General features: G+C 36.7%; 1 protein-coding gene across 1 annotated transcript in view; it reads left to right on the forward strand.

Annotated features, from left to right (window-relative positions):
* Positions 1-17238, forward strand: part of NLK (nemo like kinase) — a 167828-nt gene that overhangs the window by 122488 nt on the left and 28102 nt on the right. Inside the window, exons 4-5 of the mRNA XM_001504107.7 lie at positions 14581-14687; positions 16151-16236. Of these exons, the coding sequence (XP_001504157.2) occupies positions 14581-14687; positions 16151-16236 (193 nt within the window). The remainder of the gene's footprint in view (positions 1-14580; positions 14688-16150; positions 16237-17238) is intronic.

Raw genomic sequence — 17238 nt, forward strand, 5'->3', positions numbered from 1 at the left:
TGTTTAATAAAATGAGAATAATAATGATACCTACCTCATAGAGTTATTTTGAGGATTAAATTGGGATGGATGGATGGATGGATAGATAGATAGATAAGTAAACAGACAGACAGACAGACAGAACAGTGCTATAAAAGTAGTATGGGAAGCCCTTATAGAGGAGATAGAACTTAATGAAGCTGAAAGACAATAGGAACTCCTATGAACTTTCTGATGCAAAGTGTGTCACGCCCACTACCAACAGATGGCATTCCAACTACTCATCACACACAAATGGACTTTCATAATGACCTATTAGTAACATACCTAGCCTGTTTATAGAGAGGTTTAAAAAAAAAATAAGATGTGAACTGTTAATGGGGAATGGGTTGTTAATCTCAGTACCTCATATTCCCTTACCTGGTCTCCTCTTCCCTCAAAATATATTCAGTGTACAACTCACTAGCACCCCCCACCCTCCATCCAGATTGCATCCACATTATATCTATCTCACTGCTTTTTCCATTACCTTAACCAAACCTTCTTATTAATTAGAAAGATAGGCCATAATTTCCTCCTTCAGCCTGCCATCCCAGGAATCACTCCTCTTCTTATGCCTTATAGTAGTAGTCACGCCTCCTATTTGTAGTCCCTTCCGGGCTGCATAAAGATTACCTCAGCTTTAATGTATTAGCAAATCTTGAGGTTGTTTAAAGAATGGTTTAAAGTTCCAACTCACAGTTGGAATTTTTTTTTCCCTCTGCTTTCAAGAGAGTCGCTATAGTTGGAGCAACTTATTCACACTAGCTCTTTGAAACATCTGTGTTCCAGGTGAAGCCAAAAAAATCTAAAGCTTGAATCTAGTCTTTTCACCTCTCCATTAAAAAATAAATATATCTCTCAAACTTCCCAGCTGGTGGGAATAAATTGGTGTTAAGCCTTCCAACTATTAGAGGGTAATATTGAATAGCAACAAAGCCACGCCTAATTTGAGCTCTGAAAAGCCTCATAACCCCATTATCATTCTCTTGAACTGCTTAACCTTCTGGTTAACCTTCTGATTATTAGCCACTTGGCATATTTAATTCAGGTGTGAAAGTTTAGGGACGCTCATAGGACTGTTTGATCCTTTTGTCATATCCCACTGTTCTAACTTTATTTCTATTTTTTAAGGTTGCTAGACACCAGGAGGCATGTGTTACGTGGAGATCCAGAGGTTTCAGAAGCCACTAAATATATCAGACCTGCCTTAATTGGAGGATATGGGGAAGCAGTGGGGCTTTTAGCTACTTCATAGACCAGCTGAGTCTCTTGCTACCAACTCAATTTATTTGAAAACAGTACTTCGGGGAACTTAACAGACCTACAGCACACCAGCACAAATCTGTATTTACTACTTATTGTATCAGTTTGCTGTCTGCCTACGATATGAATGTCATTATTAAATATTAAGAGCACTGAATTGTACAACTGGTGATGGGTTTAATAATTATGTGTTTCATTGACAGTCTTTTATTGATAGATCACTTAGAGGTGGCAAGAGAATCAGATGGTAGAAAACAGGATTAGGTCGAAGTAGGATTTTTTCCAAAGGAAAATAAGATATACATGAGCCAAGCAAAGTTTTGTTGTGTGTATGTGTTGTTTTGGATATGTGGGACACTAATCAGTTACAGGATACCAATCTGATAGCTAATTTTTACTACCCTGAGCTCAAGACTGAGAAACTCTTCAGGTTACCAGAAGCTCTTTGCCAAAACCAGGAGTCCCTGTGTGGAGGTTCACAGAGGTCTCACAGAGATTAGCACTTTTAATTGCTCCCTTCAGTTTCCAGTCTGTCCAAAACCAACCCCAGCTCTCTCTCAATGATATGCCTTGTAGAAAACTTTTCTTGGTCTAAGAAAAGATCTTTTTGTCCCCATATGAAGGAATGTGGCAATCATGGACATAGTGATTTTTGGTGCCAAAAAACTGCATGAGAGGGGCCAGCCCGGTGGCTCAGCGGTTAAGTGTGCACTTTCCACTTTGGTGACCCAGGGTTCACCGGTTCGGATCCCATATGTGCACCTACACACTGCTTGGCACGCCATGCTGTGGTAAGCGTCCCACATATAAAGTAGAGGAAGATGGGCAGGGATGTTAGCTCAGGGTCAGTCTTCCTCAAAACGAAACAAAGCAAAGATGGCATGAGACCCCATTAATAAGTGAATAAAATTTTCCTCTTCAGCAGTGATATCCTTTTGAGATTGCCTGATCTTTCCTTTTAGGATCAATAGCTTTAAGCTTTTTCAGTTGGCTGCCTGTTTTGTGTTTCTTTTTTACTTATATTCTTTTGGCTTTTTCCTGAGGGGAGAGGGAAATGTTGGGAAGAAATAAGAACACAGGCATACATTTTGGCAAAGGCATGGACTTTGATATCGGGCAATCCTAAGTTCAAATTCTGATTCCCCACTACTGTCACTTACTAACCTTTTGACCTTGAAAAAGGTTTTTGAATACTCCTCCTTGAGCCTCAGTTTCCTTAGTGATAAGTGGAGATGATATTTTTCCTCGAAGTACTGTTGCAAGGAATAAATGAGTTAATGTATGTAGGACATTTGGCACAGTGCCTGGCATATTGATATTTAATAAACTCAGTACCGTTCCTCCCTTTCATAACGATGATGATGATCATCATGAAAGCACAGCTACCGTGTAATCCCTGTCCCCTATGTGCCAGACATTTATATGTGATTCACGTACATCATCTAAACCCTGGCAGTAACCTTGTGTCGTAGATATCCTTGTGCCTATTTTATGAATGCAGAAACAAACTCAGAGAAGTTATTCAACTTGCCTAATGTTATCAAACTAGGAAGTGGCAGAGTCAAGAGTCTAACGTGGGCTTTGATTCCAAAGCCTACACTGCGCTGCCTCCCACTGCCTCAATCCTGTAACTCCTCATTTTTAAAATGAGCTTCCTGGCTTTCTCTCTTCTAAAGTAGAATTATTTCTTTCACCTTTTTTCTGAGGTTTACTGGGATCTAGTGCCAACTCTGCCACATGTCGCCTATGACCTTTGGCTCCTTCCTTCACTTCTCTAAACCTCTTCGCTTAGAGTAATCAGTAGATGCGGCAAAACAAATTCAAAGCTGGATGTCTGACACATAGAAAACTCTCAATAAATATCACCTGTTTTTCTTTTTTTGATCAAGTTTCTGTGTCCGTGTACGTCAAAATCTTTTTGCTTCTTGTTTTCTCTACTTGATTTTTACATATCAATCTCAGTCTTTTTCTAACCTCTTGAATGTTGCCTTGTATTCATCCACCTTGTTTCTCTGTTTTGTCATTGAGTTAGCATGCTCTCTACACCCACTTGGTACCCAGTCAGTATTTATTGATGCTAATAACGATGGTTAAACAAAGATGCTGTTGGCACCAGTCCTGCAGCCTCTGAGACTGCTTGAGTAATCATGACTTCCTAAAAACAGAAAAGGATTCAATCATCTTACTCATAATTGAAGGTCAGAATTTGGTGTCAGCATTTGTTTCTGTGGTGATTATGTAGCTTTTTGTGCAGAATTACCTTTGACAGTTGAAATAGTCAGGTTTTCTGGCATGGGGCTGATTATCATGCATTCTTAAATTACTTCCTAGAACAGATACAGCAACATAAAGATGGGTTAATCAAATATTGATCATAGTACAGGTTTGCTTTAATCAATACCAGAGGTCAGAGGAGGCTTACCATTGAGGTGCAGTTGGCAGCCTAGATTAGTTTCCCAGTCTTCTTGCCTATAAACTTTTTTGCATCAAAGATTGTACAAAACTGTTTTTAAGCCTAAACACCCCTCTCTTTTCTCTGCCTTTCTCTAATATATTCTTACCTCCTTTCTTTGATCCTCAGAAGATTCCTTATTTTTGCTTTTTCCTGCTTTAAACTGTCCGCCATGGACACCTTTTATTCCTCAGCAATCTTTGTGGGAGTCTAGCAGGGTGTCCTGCATATTATATTTGGGCACTTTGCACTAACAGCTCTGCTGTTGACACTGGTGTGCATTATTCTAAAGAATGTCCTCAAGTTTGAATTTATAACCCATTAATGGTGATGTGCTTCAGAACTTCAATATCCAGATTTTTAAAATAGAAGAAAGAAATGAAAAAAATTTTTAAAAAAACTTTATGCAAAGAAAAAGAAGATTGTAACCAAAAGCAAAATTAATGCCTCATTTCTGGCAGATTTCATTTAGTTTTAGAAAGTAGAGATTGTTATTTATTTCTCACCTTATCTAATGATTCCCAAACTTAATTTTCAACTTAGCCCTCCCGCCAAAGGTCTGTCCTATATTTTCAGCAATCTCTAGTTGAGACTTGTTTTGTTTTGTTTTGTTTTCTTGTCAAGGGTACTAGTCTAGCCTTCTGTCAGCCCACACACAAAAAGTTAGCCAGAATACTTACTTTGACCTTAAACCAATGAAACTAATTTTGAACTTCTGACCTCCAGAATTGTAAGAGAATAAATTTATGTTGTTTTAAGGAAAAAGTTAACCAGGGGTCCCTGTTTTATATATATGTATATACACACGCATATATATATACACACACACACACATACATGCTGATCTTTTAAGTTCTCATCCAGTAAAAAAAATAATAGGGAATAACAAGGTATTCAGATAAGCATATATGATTCATAGATACAGGAAAATGTTTATTGAGTTGTCAAAAGCTTTGTAGTTAGACTAAAGAAGGGTGAAAGGAATAAGACTAGAAGAAAGTAAATACTCAGGAGGTAGAAAGAGACAGAGGCAAAGAGAGTGTGAGGTAGAAAAACTTGCCTGTGATTTTTTTAACCATTGTATTTTTCAGTTTTTGGCAAAAGGAATATCGTTATTTGCCCTGTCCACCTGGCATTCCTTCATCCCCAGTCTAGATCTGATAATGGGAATAGTCCCAAATTGTTCTGAGGATTAAATGAGGTGAGCTATGTTAAAAGTGTCACATAGTATAGGCTCAAGAACACTTCTTGAGCAAACTGAGATAATCCCTAAGCAAACTGTGGGATTATTTCTTATTTGAGGTTGTAACCTCTTGTGACAGTACTAAGACCACAACTCAGGTGCTAGAAGAAATGAATAAGAGTGCTTGGGTGGATTTGAGCAATTACTTCAGAGATCTTCAGATTCACTTCCTTCCAAAAGGAAAGACTTAAAACTCAAAAAGAGAACAATTAGTTCTTTAGAATAACGTGCCACTGTGTTGTGAGAATTCATAGAGATAATTCGTATAAAGTGCTTAGAAAGAGCATGTCACATAGTGAGAACTCAATAAATGTTAATTGCTTTTATTTTTATTATAGCTCGTGTTTTAAAAAAAATTTTTTAAGTGAAGCATTTTAGGAAATAAAATGTAAGTATGTATGTGTTTTTACATATATAGGTAAATTGCCAGTTAGAATGTGCATCTAATTTAGAAATTCTGCAGGAGCTGAAGAAACGTTGATGGTTTCTCACATGTTTAACTAAAGGTTTAAATCTCTGTAGTTAGTGGAATTTAGCAATTCTAATAATTTAAAGACTTATCTCTTTAGGAGAATATCTGTTGGTTGTGCCACTTTGTTTCTCTTATTTCTGTTGGCAATGTGATGGCAAGTCTGGCATATTCAATCCCAAAGCAGTGCCTAAAGGGCTTTATGAGCTTAACAGCCATAACATTGTTGCACTCTTTGAGTGAATATATTGTAATTGCTTGTTTAATTGTCCATCTCCCTTGTTAGTCTGTAAACTCAGTGAGGGCAGTGATGCCCTTGTACACCATTGCGTTTCCAGTGCCTAGAACTATGTGTGGCACATGCTGCTGTTCAGAATATTTGTTGAAGAATGATGAGTGACTTCCCGTTTAAAGCACATGGCTAGGAAGGGATTCTAAAAGCTGCTTCATGCAATGCAGTATTGAATTTGTGAGTTTTGCTTGAAACTTGGTTTTTGCAACATGCAAGTAAGTCGGTCTCATGAATTTCATTTTGTCTCTTTAATAGTAAACAGAGAGAGGCAAAATTTCATGGAAAGGGTCAGACTTCAGAATCATTACAACCTAGATTTGAATCCAAGTTCTGTGTCAGCAGCTTAACCTCTCCCAGCCTTGGTGTGCTCTTCTCATAAATAGGAATAGTTACAAATTAGGTATTATGAGGATTAAATGAGGTGACATATAAAGTGGCACATAAGTAGCTTCAGCAAAAGTTTAGCTTCCTTTCTCCTTCTCCTCATAGCACATAATTAAAAATAATTCAGCCTTTCTTTATTTCAAAGTAATCTGCATACTATGATGATATTTGGTTAGGAAATGGGAACAGTAGCAAGCTCCTATGGGAAGCAGCTTGGTGGGGTAGAGAGAGCACTGGGCTAGGAGTCAGGAAATGTAGGGTAGTCTGGCTTTTTACTGTGAATGTGACCTTGGGTGAATCACATAACCTCTTTATCCTGAGTTTGTGTTTCTATTAAGTAATATTCCCCAGTGACTAATAATATTTGAGAAAGCAGCAAAAGGACTATTTTCTGCCCCGTTATAAAGAATCTTCTAAAATAATCAATATCACAAAAAAAATTTAACTCTTTAAAACAACACAGAAACACTGTGGTTTCTCTTGGGCGCCTGAGGCATCAGAGCTGCCATGCCCCACCCCCCATGCATTTATAATTGTTAATTTGCATCATTCGTTTTTCTGAAGCAAATCAGTACATTTTGAAATCCATATTTCATGGAGCTTCTTAACTAATTGCTGCAATCAGTGGCAATTTATTTTATAGCAGGGCCGTTCAAATCACTCTGAGGTTGGCATACCATGCACAGTATGTTTTTTACAATCATATTTTTAATGATGAGTTTTAATAGGGAAACATGTTTAATCTGTTAATATTCTCCTGAAAGCCCTATCTTTGGTCCTATATTTTATCTTTAACGCAGTGGGAACTTAAAAGGCCCTGGCAAAGTCATTGACCAATGGGTACACCAGCTGTTGGAGAGGCTGTCCCATTTAGAAGGACCAGGAAAGAGAAAGAGCACCATGTTTTCCCTCTTGTTTGGAGACCCTCATTAAATTACTCAGAAACAATAATCAGATAGCTGCTGTTCAAGTTAATGGCACCTCTGAGTCCCTGTCAAGAGAGCTTTATTTAATGCGCAACAGACCTGGAGTGATGCAGGTGCCTTTTCAGGCCCTCATTTAATTTAAGCTGCTTTAGTTGGCATGGCAACTAGTTGAGACATCTGGGAGACATTATGCTGGGGATTGAGACTTAGAGGATTTTAGCTATAGCAAAGCAGAAACCTTATCATAAAGTGGTGTGTGTTGGTTCTAAGTTTCTGCAGCTATCTTCAAATTCAGGAATTGTATTTTCCAGAGAAATAAAATTTTAAAAGATTAGCCTGGTTGTTGGCTTGTTTTCTCTGAAGAAAAAACTTTTATTCATGGAGTAAAAAAATGTATTTCTCCTGAAGAATTTACTTTGTTAAACTAAAGCTTAACAAAACTTACTCTCTGCAGAGTGGCTGTTTTAATCACTTTGTAAAGATTATATGTTTGAAATTTTTCACTCTTTTACATCTTTTATGTTTAAAAGATATTAGAGGAGGGTAAAGCATCTCTGCACAAGGGTAAACAAAATGAGGAAGGCGGACAGGGGCTCTCTATGGTTTTGCCCTGGACTTTCTATTTAAATTGACTTTATTAACCTACCTTCATTCTTTTTTAACCAGCCTGTCATCTTCTCAAGAAGCAGAGATATGATAGTAGCACTCTTAAACTCTCTCTTAAATATTATAACAGGAGGTTGAGTGAAAGGTTTTTCAAGTTCACGGATCTTGAGGACAGTGATGTGGTAATCCAGTCATTTGTGTTTAGCAAAGGGAATACCTGCTGGTTTATATTTAGTGAGAAATTATGCACATGTGTATATGGTCTTAGTATAGAAGAATTGACTTATTTGAAATCATGCTCTATATGCATTTTGAATGCCTTTTTGATTTTTTGATATCTGGTAATACTTTGCTCTGTGTTAGGTTGAACATGTGAAATTACTTTTGTTGGTCAAAAATGGTTCAGTATCGTCAGTTCAAATTCAGTAGGTTAGGGTGAACAACACCCTGATCTGGAAATAAATGTTTTGTAATGCTAAATGAAATGTAAGGGTTTTTTTTCTGAAATGAGTAATTATAAAATATCTGGTTAGAATAGTACCCATACCAGCCGGCCAATGTTTTCCTTTTCCCCCTTTTTTGAAAATGTAGTCACTGTTAGAAGAAAGCATATGACATTATTTCAGAATGTTTTTGGCTTTTGTATCAGTTTGTTCCTTTTATAAGTCAAAGCAAGATTTTTTAAGTGCCAGCACTATGAATTCAACCTGATAACTTGAAAATTAAAATGTTTTCTGTCTGCTGCTTGCATGCATACCAACTGTCACTAACAGGAAAGATCCTGGCATTACAACTTGGCTGCCAGTTTTGTAGATATGTGAGGCAAAATAGAATATAACCTGATCTTCACATCCATGCAAGAACTTTTCAGTCCTGGTGGGAACAGAAAATTGTCAATAAACTCAGCAGACATGACTGACATCCCATACATATAAGTGGTTCATACTCTCTTTACGGATTTTTTTTCCTGGGTAAAACCTCAAGTTGACAGCATTTAATACAGTGATGACAGTTGTGAAGTTTTTCTGTTTTTGTTTTGTTGTTTTGTTTTTCCTGTGTAATGTGCCTTTGTTTTTGTCCCTTGAGATTTCTGGAACCAGCTTAATAATCTTGGGACTTCTGAGTAAGGTTTAATAGTGCAAATAGAAGGTTTTTTCTGTCTCTAAGATTTCCTAGTGGGAAAACAAATTTTCAGTGTATGTAAGAGGGTTAATATTCTTAATATGTAAAGCGTTCTTACAAATAAAAATTATCATGCCAGTAGAAAATGGAGCAAAGTGCAGAAACAGTTCTCTCACACTCTGTCATACTCTCGTTCTCATACTCACACATATATGTGGTCAATAAACATGTAAACAATTTTCAACCTAAAAACAAGTTGATAAGAACACAAATCTTTACTGCAGTCCCTTCTTGCAGTTCCCCTAAAATGTCAGTGAAGGGTTAACTCTCAAACTAGAAGAGGCAAAACCTATGCTGGCAGTAGTGAGAACCCAGAAACAGGTTGGTTCTTGCTGGAGAACATCAGAACAGCTCAGAAATTGGAGGCATCAAGTATCTCAGAAAGTAGGGATACAGATAGCCCTAAACGCAGAATTGGTTGCAAGCCTGTGTAAGAAGTAGTAAGGTGTTCAGATGATCATCTCCTATCCTACAGAAGACTAAAAGCTTTATTCCCTGGAGACAGCATGAGCTGAGCTGTGGTGCCTTTGGCCCTTCCCCCGACTTGTACAGAACCCTGGCAGCCTGGCCTAAGCCTTCTGAGACAGAAATTTGGAGGGCTCTTCTCTAGAGAAATGGATTAACCCAAGAGAGGATCTATACACAATTGAGGATCCCTCATGAAACCAAACTATAAAGCTCTAAGCCCTCCCACAGAGCTACATTACAGTCAAACAGTAATAACCTGAATGTCCAGTGATGGGAGATTGCTTAAGTCATGACAGATTACATAAAATGGAATACTATTTAAGCACTTAAAATGATATAAAAGAATTGTATACCATGGAAAGATGTTCACAAGATATTTTAAATGAAAGAAAAAAGTATAATATAATTTACTTTGATACCATAATTTCCCTTCAAGAAATATATCAATAGGAAATAAGATTCACATAAAGCTTTATATATAGGATGTTTATCTCAGGATTATTTAAAATAGTAAAAAAAAAAAAATTAGAGGGGCTGGGCCAGTGGCATAGTAATTAAGTTCACGCGCTTCGCTTTGGTGGCTTGGGGTTCTCAGGTTCAGATCCTGGGTGTGGACCTAGCACCACTTGTGAAGCCACACTTTGGTGGTGTCCCACATAAAATAGAGGAAGATTGGCACAGATGTTAGCTCAGCGACACTCTTCCTCACACACACACACACACACACACACAAAAATTAGAAATAACTTGGATTTTCAAAAATGACAGTTTGGCTAAGTGAATTATAATATGTTGATACATTAGAACACTATATAGTTATAAAAATTCTGCTTTAAACTATTTTGGAAATTTTCAAAAATACACAAAAGTAGAAACATTAGTATAATAACTATCATATACCAATACCCATCTTCAACAATTATTAGTCCTTTTGCCAATCTCATTTCCTCTATTGCTTTTTATTGAGAAGGAGGGCTGCAGTATTTTAAAGTAGATCCCAAACATCACATTGTATTACCTATAAATACTTCAATAAGCATTTCAAACTGATAAGGACCTTAAAAACGTAACTATCATGTCATTATCACACCTAATAAAATTAGCTAATTCTTTACTATCGTTACCTGATTGCCTCAAAGATCTTTTTAAATCAGATTTGTTTGAATTAGGATCTAAACAAAGTTCATTTGGTTATTATATCTCTTGAGATTCTTTTATCCCAAGCATTCCTTCCTACCTTCCCTTCCCCTCAGACACACATTTTATTTTTTGTCCTTGATTTGTTGGAGAAATTTTTCGTGAAGGATGATCCACATTGTGTGTTTGGCTGATTCCCTCTTCATGGTGTCTTTTGTTCTTTTATTCCCCATATTTCTTGTAAACTGATAATTAGAGCTAGAGGATTCATATATTAAGGTTTTTAAGGCATGAATACTTTCTAGGCAGTGGTGTACATATCACAGGGACATAATATCTTGTCCCACATTAAGTGCTGCTAAGATTGAGTGGTAGATTGGGGTGATGTCAGCCTCATCTCTTTCAAGTGGTTTTACCAGCCATTGATATAGTGCCTAGATCCATAATATCATAGAAGTTGCAGTGGTGATTTTTTTTTCCTAATCTGACGTTGCTTCTGCATTTATTAGCTGAAATTCTTCCATAAAAACACAATGAACATTTACCATATTTTATTATAGTTTTTCAAAATATAACAAAAAAAGAATATAAGATAAAATCTGAAATTGTGTAGAACCATTGGAAGAATTTTAAATGTAGTTAAATCCAAATTTCGCTACTGTGTAACCTTAGGCAGGTTACTTGTCTTCTGTTAACCTCAATTTCCTCATCTGTAATGGGGATACCACCAGCTACCTTGTAGGACTGCCATGAAAATTAAATGAGATGATATATTTAAAATACTTAGAGTGGCTGGTATCTAGTGGGTATCCAATATATATTAGTTCATTCATTCAACCGATAGCTATAGGGGACTTACTTTGTGCAGGCATTGTTTCTGAGAGTTTGGGATAGACCAAACAAAACAAACAAAAACCCTTGCCCTCATGGAGCAGGGTTGGGGAAATAGACAAACAAACGTAAGTAAATTATGTAGGATAGGTACTAAAGGAAAAAAGAAAAAGTAGAGCTAGTTGAGGGGGTTGGGTAAGGAGTGCAGGACACAGTATTAGAGTGGTCAAGGTAGGCCTCATTCAGAAGAGTCATGGAAAAACACAAAGGAGGTGAAACAGTTGGCCAAGAAGATGTCTGGGGAAGCACAATTCAGGCAGAGGGAACAGCTAGAACAAAGGCTTAAGGTCAGTGTGTGTCTAGCGTGTTCAGAGAATAGCAAAGAGGAAAGTGACTAGAGAGGAGTTTGGAGACGTAAGATGGCCAGATCATGTATAGCCCTTTAAAGACATTTTAAAGTCTTTGACTTTTACTCTAAATGAAATGGGAAGCCTTTGCAGCAGAGTGACATAATCTGGCTTTCATCCTAAAAGATCATTCTATGAAATGCATCCAAAAAGTAAGACGAATTGGTAAATAGAGAGAACCATGGATAAATGTGTACTAAAGCAAATATGGCAAAATGTTAAGTGTAGAATCAATGTGGTGGACATAGAGAGATGATCAGTGTTTAATTCTTTCAAGTTTTCTGTGTGTTTCAAAATTTTTATAAGAAAAAATGTTAAACTATTAAGAAAAACAAAATATTTCTGATAATATTGTAATTTAACTGATATGTATCCTTTTATAGAATGATTCTAACATGACACTAAAAGCTGTCCTATAAGTAAATTCTACATGCCAAATCTCATTTCCTCACCAACCTTCATTATGAAGTAGAATATATTTCTCTGGAAAGAATCTGATTAATAAAACCTACGAGAAAAACCATACTAAGAGTGTAAAAACCTTAAAAATTATATATTCTATGTAATAAAGCATCAACATATAGACAAAAAAGTAACAGTAAAAAAATTATTCTGGCTCTGTGTTTTAGAAATCTAAGGGTGGTAACAGTGGACATGATAAGAAATGGTGCTATTCTGTAGCTAAATTTTGAAAGAACCAATAGAATTTTCTGATGGATTGGAGGTAGAGAAAGAGAAGAATCAAGGATGACTCCAAGGCTTGTGGTGTGTGAGCAACTTGCCTGAAAAATAGGTTTGCTGTGGGAAAGCCTTCAGCTAGAAAGTATTTGGGGGAAAGCTAGAGAATAGTTTTGGACATGTTAGTTTGAGATGTCAATTAGACATCCAGTGGAGATGATGAGTAGACAGTCTGATGTACAAGACTGGACTTAGGAAATGAAGATTTGGGGCTGGCCCGGTGGCACAGAGGTTAAATGTGCACATTCTGCTTCAGCGGCCCGGGGTTCACTGCTTCGGATCCCGGGTGCAGACATGGCACCCACTAGGCAAGCCATGCTCTGGTAGGCGTCACACATATAAAGTAGAGGGAGATGGGCACAGATGTTAGCTCAGGGCTGATCTTCCTCAGAAAAAAATAAATAAATGAAAATTAAAAAATAAATAGACAAAGTGTAAAATAAAAAATAAAATGAAGATTAACTAGGTTAACTAGAGATATAAAGTTAGATGTCATCAGCATGGATGTTATTTAAAGTCATGGGATTGGATTATCCAAGAGAGTGAATGTGAAAAGAGAAGAGGACCAAGCAGCAGTTTTTAAAAATTATTGTAAGTTTTGAAGGCAGACTCCTTCTCATCTTTATTTTTTATATGCATTTACCCTTACAACGAGCATGTAAATGCTAAAACAGGAGTCCCAGGACCCTCTTAGTTTATTTATGGCTAATGCTAAGCACTCTGAGACTATAGCTGCCCCTTGAGATGGCTTATCTTCTTCTAAGAGTAGCAGTGGAACAGGACTAGTATAAGAGGTGTTTTACAGGGTGTCAGATGGGTTGTCCTTTCAAGGATTCCATAATATCTCCCTGGAAGAAGACAGTTAAGATCTGAGGAACTATGTAAGAAAGCAAAATAACTATGCCATTTTTTTTTTGTCGTGCCTTTCCCTGTTTTCATATGCACAGGGCTAGGGAAGCTTTAGTGTTTTACTCAGAATGCGAAACTAACTTTTACAAGGTGTCAGAAGAATTTGAAACCTGTTAAGAACCTCCTAAAGTCAAGGGCCCTTTCCATTGGTCTTAAGGAAGATTATACTTAAATCATAAAACTCACCCAAACTTTTAATGAGTTCTTAACTGTGGGTAGGGTAGGACATGAATCTGTCCTATTCTAGATATAGCAAAAGACAAGACCTTCATGAGAGTTCTGAATTAGACATCTCCAGTGCTCCCCAGGCCCCAGCCTTTGATCATCTGCCCCGTGTTGATTGAGCAAAGCCTTGAGGATATAACAGATCACAAAGCATAGAAAGCTTAAAATTTAGAAAGGAGGTATAAATGTATAAAAAGTTAAATAATAAATAATAAAAGAATTAAGTTGTTAAGATTGTAGAGAGGACTTGGATTTGAACTAACTATTTTACACATTTTTAGGAGTACGTCCTTCATAAAGTAGCTTAAGCCACAGTTGACAGGTAGGTTGTCATCTTTTCCATTGGTGCCATGGTAGCAGAGTGAGACCACCAACTCTCTCTTGTTTGCATTCAAAGGATGCTCCAGTTACATGTCTGAATAGAATCTGAGACTTCACACTCTTTATATTCAGCCTGGCTGTCATTTAAAATGTTGACGATAATTTTTCTCTCTTATTATGCCAATTACAGGAAAGGCACTTGGTTGTTTACTTTTGCTAACTTTTAAACAGTAAATTCTTTAATTTTGGCAATGTTTCATCTTGTGAAGAATGGAATTCTCATCTCTCTCATGCTGTCTAGAAGCTTTGTTTCCCTAAGCATTTTTTAGCCTTAAGAATGGAAGTTATTTGGGCCAGCCCCATGGCCGAGTGGTTAAGTTCATGTGCTCTGCTTCGGTGGCCCAGGGTTTCCCTGGTTCGGATCCTGGGTGCGGACATGGCACCGCTCACCAGGCCATGCTGAGGCTGCGTCCCACATGCCACAAGTGGAAGGACCCACAATGAGAAATATGCAACTATGTACTGGGGGGATTTGGGGAGAAAAAGCATAAAGAATAAAAAAAGAAGGTTGGCAACAGTTGTTAGCTCAGGTGCCAATCTTTTAAAAAAAAAAAAAAACAATGGAAGTTACTCTTTAGACCTGGTGCCTACTCTGAGGGGATTGAGGGCTAAATTCTCTGAACTCTCCTTAACTTAAGACCTCAAGATATGTTGTCACAGAATTGATGCAGAGTGACCTACACAAAATTATCGTCTCTCCTCAACCACTCAGCTCAGATCATGTCAAAGTTTTTCTTTATCAGATTTTGCGAGGTAAGATTTTCTTTCTGTAGAAAAAGCTTGTGTCACTGTATAAATGAAATATTTTTCTTCTCATTTGAACTTTAATCTGACTTTCCAAGGCTTTCCTTTTCCCTAAAGACTTTTTTCTTTTAACCAAGGTATATTTAATAATCTCTATACTTGATGTTAAATAAGAGGCTTTTAAGGGTGGCCAAATGGTTCTTATTTTCAGCACTGTAAGAGAAGGCCCTATCTAATACATTAGGCAGTTGAGTGGGTTAATCTAGGGTAGGTAAATAAGCAAGATGGTTTGTCACAAAGTTTTTACTAAACAGCCATTAGTAGGAGTATGTGGCTGGCATCAGATGACTAAACTGAAAAGTAACTGTGGGATGAGATCCATTCTTCAAGCCAACCTGGTCAGAATGTTGGCTAGCATACCTGAGTCCAAGTGTAAAAAAACAAAATGACTCTTAAAGCCAAAGCATGGAGGAGACTGGTTGAAATAGCCAGCTAAATAATTCTCCAGACTGGCTCATTAAAGACCACTGACTTGATAAAGAAGTGATTTGAGCCGACATTTTTAGAGCTGCTTCTGGCCATCGGGTTTGTCCTTCAGAATTTTGTTATTACAAATGTAGAATTGTGTAAAGAAACAGTGTTCTTACCTAGCAAAATACTTTTTTCTCCCACGGGATTCGTAGAATTAAGACGTTCTTTATAAAGATTGAAAAGTATCTGCCGAAAGGATTAAAACACATGAATAATATTAAAACTAGAAAGTTCGCCTTCCATACATTTGTTGACATTCTCTGGTGGGGGGTGTGGAGAGAAGATATTAGGTATTGGATCTTTTTTTACACTTGTCAAAAATCTGATTTGCTATATCTTATTCAGAAGATTCAACCCTGAAGCTGTAACCTTTATCAACAGTGCGAAAATATTAAAAGTCTTTTTTTAATATTTAAAAATATTTTTAAAGTAATTAATTACCCTCTTGATTCTCAGTGGTGGAGAATACTACCAACAAACCTGGGCAAGTTTCTGCATTTGTCTCATCAATGAAAATCTGTCTGGGGAAAGGCTCCCCGGTGGCTAATGGGAACTATTTTGTTGGAGCAAACTCAGAATCACAGGTTGAAAGTATCAATAGCAGAGCTCCAGTAGCCACACTTATGAGCAATTCAAGGATATTGGTATGGTCAACCTTAAATCCAGTGCCTAAAAACCTTATCTATACTTAAACCTAAATAATCTTTTGAATTATAGACATTATCTCTAGATAGTGCAAATCTTTGATGACACTTTATTTTACTGTAACAAAATTATAGTTTTTTGAGGTAGGACTAAGTCAAGCTTTTAATAATGCTCATTGTGCAGTTATTTAGGGAACAGTTTTAAATCCTGTACTCTGAGTTTCTATGGTTTTCCCCAAATTATTGGTTGAGTAAAAGGAATTAAATATCTGCAATTAAATCTGTTTGCTATTTCAGGTTTGAAATATCTCCATTCAGCTGGCATTTTACATCGAGACATTAAGCCAGGGAATCTCCTTGTGAACAGCAACTGTGTTCTAAAGGTAGCTTTTCAATCTACTTAAATATGTGAGAAAAAAATCAGAAGGTCAAGGCAAGTTTAAGAAACAACATGTTTTTGTGAAAGAAATAGTTAAATTTATTTTCAAGACTTTACCAAAAATTAAGGAACCCAGTTTTCTCTAGCAGTATCATCAGTCATGACAATAACTAATTTGTAATCTTGGCTTTTTTCATGATTTTTCGGAAACACTGAAATTGGAGTTATAATGTGACTACAAAGAAGAATAGAGAAGGTGATTTTTTTCCCCATATTATTCCATCATTAAAGGAAGTGTATATCAGAAGAATTATTGGAAGACCAGTAAGCTTCTATTTATATGAGAATGAAAGTATGGCTTTTAAGAAGGCTGTTCATGTTTTTGCACAGCTAACATTTTTATATGCTGTTTGACTGAGGTAGTAAAGTAGGGAAGTGGAAACATTTAAAAGTGAAAATACGAAGCCAGAAAAGGGTCAAATGTATTTCCACATATATAGTAGCCAATCCCCAGTTATTCCTCTGAAGGCGAATTGATTACAGGATTAAGTATAGTTAGCAGCCCCGAAATCTCAAATTGTCAGTTTCAATTTTCCTTTTACCCCAGTACCACCCCGATCCCATTGTCTTTTGTTCGAGTGGCTCACAAATAGAAAAATCCACATATGTGCATTTCTCCATCTCAGAGAGATATTTGTATTAGCAGAACTCCTAACTAGTGAGAGGCCCAGCATCTTTTCCCCATCATAGAAATTAGAGTTAAGGTCCTTCCTAGAGCCGTGTCATCTCTGTGTAAGCAAATGAAAATTCCTCTATTTTATGAGCGGCTACAGTATTATATTAAGTAAATATTCTTAACATTTCAAACTTGAAAAGAAAAAAACTTTTTTAAATGTTGCCTACTTTAAAGTAATCAAGATTGTCATTATTACTTAGTTTGTTGGCAGTTAGACTAAATATTAAAACTAAGTATATAAGTATATTAACTTCATTTTTTATTTTAAAT

Source organism: Equus caballus, chromosome 11 (genome assembly GCF_041296265.1).
Source record: "Equus caballus isolate H_3958 breed thoroughbred chromosome 11, TB-T2T, whole genome shotgun sequence".
Classification (NCBI taxonomy): Eukaryota; Metazoa; Chordata; class Mammalia; order Perissodactyla; family Equidae; genus Equus; species Equus caballus.